We start from the raw sequence: 13725 nt of genomic DNA, 5'->3' as shown, positions 1-13725 counted from the left end.
TAACTTTGCGCACCGCCAACTTCATTGACTGTTCGGCTTGGGGAGTTTAGAGATGAGCGATATTTTGCGTATTTTAAAGAAGCGAGTATTTTAGTTTGCTGTGGAGCAATTCTGTTAAATTGCGGAGCAGTTCTGTTAATGGTAAGTTTAGGAGCAACCATAAATTTTCTAGCAACGGGATAATTAGTTGATTCGATTTTGGATGGTAGAACGAGTTGTCTAAGCGCAAAGTAATTGTAAACTTACATGAAGGTAACATGCTCGTTAAGTGCGCAATCGATATTTTTTAAAGCCCGATGCGAGTAAAACCATTCGATTACTGCCGAAGGAAATTCGAATCGATATATTTTTGTCGTACATCCCTAGCTTGCAGTGACCGACGTTGTCTCATTCATACTTTTTTTTCGATGTAATTTTTGCTCTTTCGTGTATTTTTTAACGAATAAGAATAATGTGTTAAAAGTTCAATGTGAATCGTATCGTCGTGTGTTCGTGCAGACGTGCAATTGTTAACCTACAGCAATAAACTGGTACGCTTCCGCCTTCCTCACCAAAAACAGCAAAATTATCAACCTTTAACATCGTTTGGCTTTAAATAAGAAATTACATACATAAAAATTATATGATGCACTGGCAAGATCTCACTGATGCTGATCCCAATGCGAAATAGCGGACGTACAGGCGTCACGGCGTTTGCACACAAAAAACTGTATTTTTGGCCCTATGCCTATGTCAAAGGCTTAGTGGGCGGTGTTTTTCATGTTAACACAATTTTTTTTGTTTATGTGGCATACGTGTTCAAAGCAAATGCGCTGCTTTGTCGTGTTATGTGCGCGAAATTTGGGGGCTTTAGCATTTATATTCCGAAAACTTCAGTATTGAAGTTCTTGTGGATATTGCTGCGTGGCAAAAATCAATGCAAAAAGTGTTTTTTATACATATGTATGTACATGGCAAAGCAATTTTTTCACTGCTCACACGTTCATATGCAAGTGCTTGTGTATGTGTGTGCATGAGTACGACAAGCATGCAAGTGTGTGTAAGTGTGTCGGAGCGCAACTCAACATGGCTGACAGTGTGGTGAGCTATGAGCAAGCAGCGGTGTTGCCCCATGTTAAGACGAATGAGGGACAGATTTATCTAATGAAAATAACTACCTCGCATTTTACGGTTAGACTTTCATAATGCATTAGTCAATGGTTTGTGTTATATGTATCAATTTTGTGCAATAAATGTATGGTCACACTTATGCGGCGCGCATTTTGACATTTCAGTATTTGACTTTGTCATGCACCAATACAAGCACAAACGGCAAATCGCAGCTGTGGTGTGTTTCGCTGTAACACACCATAGGGGCCGTTCTGTCACTGACTCGTACTTGTTATTGTGTCTGTCAGTGCTGTCGGCCGTGTCGATTCATTAATATTTTTTTGTATTTGCCGACAAACGGTCGTGCGCAAGTAATATGTGAAATTTCAAGTGAATAATACTACAAATTGTACGTACATTTATTGATTGATTGTTAATCAAAAATAACATATACCAAGAAAGTATTTCGGTACATTTCGGTTATCCGTGTGTGTGTGTGTGTATGTGAGTGTGGGGATAAATGTTGCTCTTCTGTTGCGGCCTATTTCGTGCTTGAAGAGGCGGTTCGGCTACAACCGCTTACTTTCTAGTGATAACAACAGCAGCAAATACTTTGCATCCCAATTAATACTTATAAATATATACATATATATATATAACATTTTTTGTTTTTCGTCTTTTTCTCCATTGCGCAGTTTTTGGTGTGTCTTCACAAGCAACGCGAAACGAAATTGCTAAAAATTAAAACCGAGACGAATCAGCATAAGAAACCAACAAAAACAACGAACGACCAAACAAGAAGCTGATCAAAAGCATAAAAAAAAACCAACAAAAGTCAACGTCAACGTTGACGCAGACAACAGTATTCGTATTCTCTCCCGTTCTTTTTTTTACTTACTTTTATCAACAATAATAAAAGTGCGTGTGTTATCTCTCGTTAAACCAACAAGAAGAAGAGACTACAGCAACTCAGTGAGCAGTGAGCAGAGGAGCAGCAAACAACAACTCGCAACTCCCAATCAGAGAGCCAAAATAGCAGTCCGTCAAGATGACGCAACCGTTACCCATACGCTTTCAAGAGCATTTACAGGTGAGTACATTTTTCTGACTTGTTTACGGTAAGGGTATTTGGTTCCCTATTTCTGTTGAATGAGGCACCTAGTCAGGTTCTGGTCCTATTGTGCAAGTGTGAGTTAAGTGGATTGTGTGGTGGGGAAAACCACTTGTTGACCAAGCCCAAGCGCCGCTTACCACATTCTTATTAGAATAAAGGAACACACTCTACCGTGGTTCAAGTTCATATTAATAATTATCGATGTGTTAAAAAATCTCAGCATTCTTTATACTAAACAGGTCACTAAATACAATTTGTCATTTACTAAGTTGTTACATTTTTTTTTTAAAAACTGTTTTTTTAACATTCTTAAATTTACTTGAAAGCAAATTGTAAACCACTGTATGCATTAATTTCTTAATGAAATTTCTTGGTAAAAAAAAAACTAGTCAAAACATTTTGCTCTCCGCTTGTTTGACTCTTCTGGCTTACGAAATGAAATGGTCGAATGAGTCACGCTCACACAAGCCGGTAGACCCCTTTGCCTGTCGCCTCTTTTTACTCTCACGCTCTCGCTGCTGTGTCGCTGAGTTGGGTGAATGTTGCTGATAAATTCGTCCATGGCAAGTCGGACCGAAAAGGCGGCACTTGCTCCAATTGGGAGATTCGCGCTCTTTCTCTTTCCGTTTTGCTCAGTTTTTATCTATGGTGGATTGCTGCTGTTTTACAGTTAAATGCATGCCAAATGCAACTGTTGTTATTTAAAATTACTAATACATGTATGTTACATATATACATGTATAGGTTTCATATACATATGCAGGTTTCAAATGAAAGACCTTACAGAAGCAGCAGTTTCTGCCGGTGACAAATGCCGGCTGTTACATACACATAAATACATGTATGCACGTATACTTACGCACACCTGCATGAGGTGAAGTTGTCGGACATTTGTATTGGTGTATTGCTAAACCGGTTTCTCTGTAATGACGAACTCTTTGATTTTCTGTTTCTTTTTGATTCAAAGGGAATGCTGGCTGCATCGTAGCGTTGACTTAAGCGTTGCAAGTGGAGCAATGTAAACTGTGGTCCATTTTTTTTAAACTACTTGCTACAATACAATGTGCAGCAAAGGCAGGTGGGAGTTCATTGCCTAGCCGCGGTTATAGCAGCAACATGTTACGTATTTCACCTACATACATATACCACTCCCACTCTTCCAATGCGTTTTTATGGTGTGGGGAAACAAAACAATACACACGCACACACACTAACATAACACACATTCACCACACTAAAGCATGTTGTAACTCAAGCTTAGCTGCTCGCTGTCGTCGTTTTGATTGAATAAATCAAAGATTTTTTTAAACCGTTTTCTTCTCGTTGCTGTATGTGTGTGTGTGTCAGAGAGATGCACAAGTAATCAGAGAAGGCAGTAATATTTACAGTAACTATGTGCGTGCTTGCATGTACAAACGAACTTACATATGTATGGTGCTGCCCATAATGTCATCAGTCGAACGGCATTGTTAATTTCACTTGTATCCAAGTCAGAATATCAGACTCAACGCATTAGGGCGACTCACTCTGTGGGCGAACTGTTTATCTAATCATTGGCCTGATTTGCCCAGACTCGTATACAACTAATTCTATAATATACAATGGTATATTCCTCGTAAGGGATTGTTGATTCTATGCATATCAATATTGTTGGCTTCAATATAACATTTGGGCTCCAGTATGCATAAATAAATCAATTTTGATGACAATTTTCTTGTTTATCTGTGTACCTAATGTAAATTTATTTAATTTTATACGCATGAGACACCCTACTTTAAATCGTGGTCCACTGCGCTCGCAGCGCAAGTGCTAAGCGGGGCGTGTAAACTAAATTTGATTATGGAGCACGCACTATACCGTCTTTTATGCATACCTCTGTGTGTGTGTGTGTGTGTGTGTGTGTGTGTGTGTGTGTGCGTGCGTTTGCGTGTGTGTCGCCTCTCGAACTAAGTGCGAAACGAGCATATGTTAATTTGTAATTGACATAAATAACATGAAAACGCGTTATAGAAAAACTGAAGCAACATTTGCGAATAACCCAAATATCGTATCTATCTAATATTTATGAACGTTATCAAGGAAAACGTGCTGGTATTTGCAAAGGTCAACTGCAATTATCGATTGATAATCGCTCTACGCGTAGATTCTCACAATTCCAGTGACACAACACAGTTTCACATTTATTACATACCGAATCGATATGTAGATTGTGCATACATGCGTATATATGTACAAATGTACATATGTACATTTAAGCAATTAACGCCCCTCATTTTGCGTTTCTTTCTCTTTATCGCTTGCGCTCTCTTCTCTTCTCTCGCTCTCTTCTCTCTCTCTCTCTCGCTCTCTGTTACTTTGTTAGCTTAAACTTTCTATTTTGCTTTCTTTAACCTAGCGTAGAGTAAATTATATGAATTCTTCGTCAAATCCGCTCCCCCCACACTTTTCTCATAAAACTTCCAGCATATGGTTCATTCTTATCGACATCGGACTTCTATATTTAACAGCTTCCACTGTAATAGTAGGCCATACATTTGTTTGTTTGCGCTTATTCTAAGCTGAAGACTATTTTAAACAGTAGGAAATTGAAAAAATTCTTTTTTTTTTTTAGCGGTTTATGCATTTCCGATTGCGCTTAGATGATTCAGTCGGAACAAACAACTTATTAGTTACACATTTCTACTGAGATTAGCGTTAACTCATGGACTAAAAGGCGGTAAAAAAAACCGCACTTTAATGTTAAGTTCTATATATACATATACGGATGCATATATGTACATATACAACTTTTGTATATATATAATATATTTTATAAAAATGAAATCTTTTAAAAGATTGTTTTTGTTGGTCTTTTGCTGCTCTTTTATGGGGTGTATGTACCAGGCACCGATACAGCTTCAACAGCAGTAAAAAATGCGAACAACAACGATTACCCTAAACTGATAAGTAGGTTTTTCTTGTTGTACTTTCGTTATCAGCGATGCATACAAAAATGTTGCTCCGCATTGTTTGACATCTAGTTTCTTCCAACATACAGTTAAATTTATGCTGTTATACTGACTTAACATGAAAGTTACAGTCCACTATGTATAGCTAGACAAGATATAGAAGGAAAAATTAGAGTATAACAAACCACCTACATGCAAAATATAAAGTTTAAAATGTTTGAGGCAAGAAGTTTAAAAGCGAGATTATGGGATCGGCATATTTCATTGCTACTGAACTTTTGATACATCGCTATTACAAAAAATTTAAAAAAAAAAAAAAACTTGGGTGCATTATTTGAATTCATGAAAATCGCAGAGAAGGGCGCATGCTGTGGTGCTAAGTACAAGTATGTGGTATTTAATTGTCGGCACACCTGAGATAACAGCAATTTCTAGTTATATACTAATATAATGCATATCTACATAGTGTGAGATAAATATATATATATGGATATTATAAAAAGTTTAGTTTGATTTAATCTATGTGCTGTGACTTTATCAATCGAACATATTTGCTCTGTATCTGTGTTATCTTTATTGTTCAATTCGTATATAGCATAATAATAAATATAAAATGTTAAAACGCCATTTGGGGTGGTTCCTTATATATATGTATATATATACATATATAGGAAAAATTTCACATTGTTGCTTTCTCTGTATTTTCTCTTTGTTTCATTAGCGAGTTTCTTTGTTTGAGTGCATTGCATTTATACTACATTTACACGCGCACTCACATATATATTATTTGTACAACAGGCGCCAGAAAGTATATAAAATCTGCCTTGGCTCTATCAACGATAAAATTGTTTTTATGTACCCGCAAGCGCAAGAGACAGAGAGAGAGAGAGAAAGAGAGAGAGTGCCTAATCGATCGCAGAACCTTGAACTTTTCTCGTCTCTGTTTACCATAAGTATTGACCAGACGACGACGACGATCAGCTACTGGGCTTGGCCTGTAGCGGGAAGGGGGGTCTGTTAGTAGAGGGGATGTTTTTGTGACAATTTGCGTTTCATATTCTTGATTTCGTTCAAAGATTTCGACGAGGGTGGCTGATCACGATTATCGATAATGATGATCTTTGGGTTCAGCCTCTGTACGTCTAGACGCAAAACGCGAAACGTGACTATATCTCTATATAAGTATGCACACACAAGTATTAAACTGAATTACTGATTGCCTGGCCGATTACTGTTTAACGCACAAACCAACGCACGTGAGAGCTGGGAGAAGCAGAAAAATAAACGGAACAGTGTTCTATATGCATAGCTGACCAGCTAGGAGGCTATATCTTATTGCAGTCGCCTTGGTAGTTGGGGTTTTTATATATTTCACCCACAAGTGTGAAAAAATGGTGGAAAATGATAAAGTTTCATTTGTCCCCAAGCTTACTTTCAAAGATTTTTTTTTTAGAAATTGATTGGACAAATATATGTTCAAGGAAATTTCAATTGCGGTCTGAATATTTACTATTAATATTAACTTTTTTTTTTTTTTTTTAAATCTTACCCTTAAGGTCTTAGAATATCTGAAGAAAACCCTCTTCCATATAACTTTTAGAATCGATCGAATCGGCCTTCAATTCATTTAAATATCTTGTTCACACCGATATCTGCAAAAAATTCATTTAAGACGTGTTTTTATTTTAAATAAAACCCATGCATGGAAAATTGTTGAAAAGCCGTTAGTTAAAATTGTTGGTATTAGAAGAACAACTAGCTAATAGATATATGTATATTAGAACACTTCTACAGAGTAACTTATTGCCGTTGTTTTCTTATACTTAATCGCTGCAGCTCACAAATGTCGGCATCAATCCGAACTCCTTCTCGTTCAGCACGCTCACAATGGAATCGGACAAGTTCATTTGTGTGCGCGAGAAGACGAACGATACCGCCCAGGTGGTCATCATTGATATGAACGACTCCTCGAATCCGACGCGCCGTCCCATTTCAGCGGACTCGGCCATTATGAATCCGGCTAGCAAGGTGATTGCGCTGAAAGGTAAGCGATTGAGCAATTATCCCATACAAATTGGAGCTTTACCTAATTTTTTGATTGTCTCTTTAAAGCGCAAAAGACGCTGCAGATCTTCAACATTGAGATGAAATCGAAAATGAAGGCGCACACGATGAACGAGGATGTGGTATTCTGGAAATGGATATCGCTCAATACGCTCGCCCTGGTCACCGAGACGAGCGTCTTTCATTGGTCAATGGAGGGCGATTCGATGCCACAGAAAATGTTCGATAGACATTCCTCGCTCAATGGCTGTCAGATAATCAATTACCGATGCAATGCCTCGCAGCAGTGGCTGCTGCTTGTTGGCATTTCGGCGCTGCCCAGTCGTGTCGCTGGCGCCATGCAATTGTATTCCGTCGAGCGTAAGGTGTCGCAGGCCATTGAGGGTCATGCCGCCAGTTTTGCCACCTTCAAGATCGAGGGCAACAAGGAGCCGACAACGCTTTTCTGTTTTGCTGTACGCACCGCAACCGGTGGCAAGCTGCACATCATTGAGGTCGGCACACCGCCCAATGGCAATCAGCCGTTCCCGAAGAAGGCCGTCGATGTATTCTTTCCGCCAGAGGCGCAAAATGATTTTCCGGTAGCGATGCAAGTTTCCGCCAAGTACGATACCATCTATTTGATAACCAAATATGGATATATCCATCTGTACGATATGGAAACGGCCACGTGCATCTACATGAATCGCATATCGGCCGATACGATTTTTGTGACCGCACCGCACGAGGCCAGCGGCGGCATCATTGGCGTCAATCGTAAGGGTCAAGTGCTGTCCGTCACCGTTGACGAGGAGCAAATTATACCCTATATTAATACAGTTCTCCAAAATCCCGATCTCGCACTGCGCATGGCCGTGCGCAACAATTTGGCTGGTGCCGAGGATCTGTTTGTTCGTAAATTCAATAAACTCTTTGGCGCCGGTCAATATGCCGAAGCCGCCAAGGTGGCTGCATTGGCCCCAAAGGCCATTCTGCGTACACCGCAAACGATTCAACGTTTCCAGCAGGTGCAAACGCCGGCAGGCTCCACGACGCCGCCGCTATTGCAATACTTTGGCATACTCCTGGATCAGGGTAAACTGAACAAGTTCGAATCGTTGGAACTGTGCCGTCCAGTGCTACTGCAGGGCAAAAAGCAGCTGTGCGAAAAGTGGCTGAAGGAGGAGAAGCTCGAGTGCAGCGAGGAATTGGGTGATCTTGTTAAGACATCGGATCTGACACTAGCTCTGTCCATCTATCTGCGCGCCAATGTGCCCAACAAGGTGATTCAATGCTTTGCCGAAACGGGTCAATTCCAGAAGATCGTGCTCTACGCCAAAAAGGTTAACTATACACCCGACTATATATTCCTGTTGCGTTCCGTGATGCGCAGCAATCCGGAACAGGGCGCAGGCTTTGCCTCCATGCTGGTCGCTGAGGAGGAGCCCCTGGCCGATATCAATCAAATTGTCGACATCTTTATGGAGCATTCAATGGTGCAACAATGCACAGCCTTTCTACTGGACGCACTCAAGCATAATCGTCCCGCTGAGGGTGCCCTGCAGACGCGTCTGCTTGAAATGAATTTGATGTCGGCGCCGCAGGTGGCGGATGCCATACTGGGCAACGCCATGTTCACCCACTACGATCGCGCCCACATTGCCCAGCTGTGCGAAAAGGCCGGCCTATTGCAGCGCGCCCTGGAACACTATACGGATCTGTATGACATCAAGCGTGCAGTTGTTCACACACACATGCTGAATGCCGAATGGCTGGTCAGTTTCTTTGGCACACTCTCCGTCGAGGATTCGCTGGAGTGCCTGAAGGCTATGCTAACGGCTAATCTGCGCCAGAATTTGCAGATTTGCGTACAAATTGCAACGAAATATCACGAACAGCTGACAACCAAGGCACTGATTGATCTGTTTGAGAGCTTTAAGAGCTACGACGGTCTCTTTTACTTTTTGAGCAGCATTGTGAACTTCTCGCAGGATCCAGAGGTGCATTTCAAGTATATTCAGGCCGCCTGCAAGACCAACCAGATCAAGGAGGTGGAGCGCATCTGTCGCGAATCCAATTGCTATAATCCGGAGCGTGTCAAGAACTTCCTAAAGGAGGCCAAATTGACAGACCAATTGCCGTTGATAATTGTCTGTGATCGTTTCGATTTCGTGCACGATCTGGTGCTCTATCTTTACCGCAACAATCTCCAAAAATATATTGAGATCTATGTGCAGAAGGTGAATCCATCACGTTTGCCGGTCGTTGTTGGCGGTCTTCTGGATGTGGACTGCAGTGAGGATATTATTAAGAACCTCATATTAGTTGTCAAGGGTCAATTCTCAACGGATGAGCTGGTTGAAGAAGTGGAGAAGCGTAATCGCTTAAAACTGCTGTTGCCCTGGCTGGAATCGCGCGTTCACGAAGGTTGCGTTGAGCCGGCCACACACAATGCCTTGGCCAAGATCTACATTGATTCCAACAATAATCCGGAACGTTTCCTCAAAGAGAATCAATACTATGATAGTCGCGTCGTTGGCCGCTATTGCGAGAAGCGTGATCCGCACTTGGCCTGTGTCGCCTACGAGCGTGGCCAATGCGATCGGGAGCTGATCGCCGTTTGCAATGAGAACTCGCTGTTCAAGAGCGAGGCACGTTATCTGGTTGGACGTCGCGATGCTGAACTGTGGGCTGAGGTCCTATCGGAGGCCAATCCCTACAAGCGTCAGCTCATCGATCAGGTGGTGCAGACAGCTCTGTCCGAGACACAGGATCCCGATGATATATCTGTTACGGTCAAGGCGTTCATGACCGCCGATTTGCCCAACGAGCTAATCGAACTGCTCGAAAAGATCATACTGGACTCTTCTGTGTTTAGCGATCATCGCAATCTACAGAATCTGCTCATCCTAACCGCCATCAAGGCGGATCGCACACGCGTCATGGACTACATCAACCGTTTGGACAACTACGATGCACCAGACATTGCCAACATTGCGATTAGCAATCAATTGTATGAAGAGGCATTCGCCATATTCAAGAAGTTCGATGTGAACACCTCAGCCATCCAGGTCCTTATCGATCAGGTCAACAATTTGGAGCGTGCCAACGAGTTTGCCGAGCGCTGCAACGAGCCGGCGGTATGGTCACAGCTGGCCAAGGCTCAGCTGCAACAGGGCCTGGTCAAGGAGGCAATCGATTCATACATCAAGGCAGATGATCCCAGTGCCTATATGGATGTTGTTGATGTTGCCAGCAAAGTGGAATCCTGGGATGATCTGGTGCGCTACCTGCAAATGGCACGCAAGAAGGCACGCGAATCCTACATTGAAAGCGAATTGATTTATGCGTATGCCCGCACCGGACGCCTGGCCGATCTTGAGGAATTCATCTCGGGTCCCAATCATGCGGACATACAAAAGATTGGCGATCGCTGTTTCAGCGATGGCATGTACGATGCCGCCAAATTGTTGTACAACAATGTTAGCAACTTTGCCCGTTTGGCCATTACGTTGGTCTATCTGAAGGAGTTCCAGGGCGCTGTCGATTCGGCACGCAAAGCCAACTCGACGCGCACCTGGAAGGAGGTCTGTTTTGCCTGTGTCGATGCCGAAGAATTCCGTTTGGCGCAAATGTGCGGCCTGCATATTGTTGTCCATGCCGATGAGCTCGAGGATTTGATTAACTACTATCAGAATCGTGGCTATTTCGAGGAGCTAATTGCGCTGCTGGAATCGGCGCTTGGTTTGGAGCGCGCACACATGGGCATGTTCAGCGAATTGGCAATACTCTATTCCAAGTTTAAGCCATCCAAGATGCGCGAGCATCTGGAGCTGTTCTGGTCGCGTGTCAATATACCGAAGGTATTGCGTGCCGCCGAATCGGCGCATCTGTGGTCCGAGCTGGTCTTCCTCTATGACAAGTATGAGGAATATGATAACGCTGTGTTGGCCATGATGGCCCATCCGACGGAGGCGTGGCGCGAGGGCCACTTCAAGGACATTATCACCAAGGTGGCCAACATTGAGCTCTACTACAAGGCCATCGAATTCTATTTGGACTTTAAGCCGCTGCTTCTGAACGATATGCTGCTCGTGCTAGCGCCACGCATGGATCACACCCGTGCCGTTAGCTATTTCTCCAAGACGGGCTACCTGCCGCTGGTGAAACCATATTTGCGCTCCGTACAATCGCTGAACAACAAGGCGATCAACGAGGCGCTCAATGGGCTGCTCATCGATGAGGAGGATTACCAGGGCTTGCGCAACTCCATCGATGGCTTTGACAACTTTGATACCATTGCGCTGGCGCAGAAGCTTGAGAAGCACGAGCTCACCGAATTCCGTCGCATTGCAGCCTATCTCTACAAGGGTAATTATCGATGGGGCATCTTCATGCCCTTGTCTACATTAATCTGATTCTTTAATAAACATTTAATTCTATGCAGGCAACAATCGCTGGAAGCAGAGCGTTGAGCTGTGCAAAAAGGACAAACTGTACAAGGACGCTATGGAGTATGCCGCCGAGTCTGGCAAACAGGAAATCGCTGAGGAGCTGTTGGGCTGGTTCCTGGAGCGCAATGCACACGATTGCTTTGCGGCATGTCTATATCAGGTGCGGTCAAGTCTTCTTTTTGCCATTACTAAGCCCTATATGTATTACAAATATTTATCTTTATCCCTGGTAGTGCTACGATTTGCTGCGTCCCGATGTCATCCTGGAACTGGCATGGAAACATAAAATCATGGACTTTGCGATGCCCTACTTGATACAGGTAATTAACTGCAGTGAAAGAAATGCCAAATACAACACGGACGGATTGATTTATATTTGAATGAATTTGCAGGTGCTGCGCGAGTACACCACCAAGGTGGATAAACTGGAGCTGAACGAGGCGCAACGCGAGAAGGAGGACGACACAACGGAGCATAAAAACATAATACAAATGGAGCCGCAGCTGATGATAACAGCAGGTCCAGCAATGGGCATACCGCCCCAATATGCCACAAATTATCCACCTGGTGCGGCAGCAGCGGCTGCAGCAGCGGCAGGACGCAACATGGGCTATCCGTATATGTAGGCATCCAACAACAACACAATTGTAGCTGTAACAACAACAACAACAACAACAATCAGCAGCAACAGCAACAACAACACCATAAACAACAAAAACATAAACAATGACAACTGAATGCCGCATTCATAATTCCTTTGCATGAGCGCCAATAACGACCAATTCAACAACAACAACAAAACACCAACACAACAACAACAACACGCGTAGTGAAATATGTATACCCATATATATATATATATATATATATATGTTTATATATATATAAATATATCCATTTTTTTTGTTCATAATGTTGAGCCGCAAAAAAGTTGCCTTTGACAGAAACAATAATTCGGTTAGTTGCTTGCTTCCTTCTTTTTGTTTCATTTTTTTTTAATATTTTATAATTTATTCGTTCATTTGATTTATTATTGTAAATCTTTCAACTTTTCATAATCCAAAATATTTCATTCGTAATTATTTATATCGAATGCATTTGCTTAACATTTTAAAAGTTGAAATATTTATGTGATGCCGTGCTCACGCTATCTCTTTCTAATACATGCTCTTTCCCTTTCTATGTCCAAAAACCCAACAGGTACAAAAGCAACAACTAAGCGAATGCCTCAAAATAGCTCCAAAACTACAACAACAACAACAACAACAACAACAACAGCTTCGTCAGAGCGAACACGACAACAACATAAGCTTAAATGAAAAGGAGGAGAATAACAAGAACAAAGAAACGTTTACGCTAACAACAAAAACTAGTGTTCAGCTAACAAAATAAAAAAAAATGGTCGTAGTTTATTATTATTATTAAAATTATTACATTTTAAGCATACAAAATAAACAAAAAGAAATCATTAAAAAAACACACACACACACAAATACCCACACCCCACACACAGACACGTATAAATATATAAACATTAATGCAAATATAAATAAAAATTAAATAAATAAAATTTATTAATTATAAATAATAATAATAAAAAAAAACAATATCGGAGAATTATATACACGTGTATATGATTATATAATGCACGCAACATCTAATAAACAAAACGTAAAGCACTTTTGCAATTAGCAAAAACAAAAAAAAAAAAAAAAACCGAAGGAAACTTTAAAAATATTTATTAAAATGCAAACAGCAGGCACAGTTAATGTTTAAAATGTATTTAATTAAAATGGCAAATTTGGCAGCAACCAGCCGAGCTAAGAGCGAAAGAGAGAGCGAAAGAGAGAGCGAGGTGAAAACTAAGCAAATTCACCATAGTTGAATATTTGCCATTTTTGCCAAATCTCACCACACACAAACACTAAATATTACTGCTGATAAAAAAAACAAAAAACATAACGAAATTTATTGAAATTGTAACTTGTTTGTATAAAAAATGATGAAAGAAAACGAACACAAACTCACGAAACATTCTACTACTTAAAGAAGTAAAGATTTTAACTTAAAGCAAATT

The 13725-nt window shown here is 41.3% G+C and overlaps 1 protein-coding gene across 3 annotated transcripts; it reads left to right on the top strand.

Annotated features, from left to right (window-relative positions):
* Positions 1-389: 389 nt before the first annotated feature.
* On the top strand, positions 390-13072 carry LOC115766349 (clathrin heavy chain). 3 transcript variants are annotated; one of them, XM_030710245.1, is made up of 8 exons: positions 390-530; positions 1785-2179; positions 6988-7195; positions 7264-11565; positions 11642-11808; positions 11882-11968; positions 12041-12270; positions 12849-13072. In XM_030710245.1, the coding sequence occupies exons 2-8, from the start codon at positions 2138-2140 to the stop codon at positions 12865-12867; spliced, it is 5055 nt and encodes a 1684-aa protein (XP_030566105.1). In that variant the 5' UTR covers positions 390-530; positions 1785-2137; the 3' UTR covers positions 12868-13072. The 3 variants fall into 3 exon arrangements, with proteins under 3 accessions (XP_030566105.1, XP_030566107.1, XP_030566106.1); XM_030710246.1 differs by lacking the exon at positions 390-530 and adding an exon at positions 1419-1498; XM_030710247.1 differs by lacking the exon at positions 12849-13072 and having other exon boundaries at positions 12041-12497.
* Positions 13073-13725: the final 653 nt, after the last annotated feature.

Source organism: Drosophila novamexicana, unplaced genomic scaffold, assembly GCF_003285875.2.
Source record: "Drosophila novamexicana strain 15010-1031.04,08,12 unplaced genomic scaffold, DnovRS2.1 tig00001151-arrow-arrow-pilon, whole genome shotgun sequence".
NCBI classification, from domain to species: domain Eukaryota; kingdom Metazoa; phylum Arthropoda; class Insecta; order Diptera; family Drosophilidae; genus Drosophila; species Drosophila novamexicana.
The sequence above is the reverse complement of the archived record's forward strand: the minus strand, read 5'-3'. Positions and strand labels throughout refer to the sequence as shown.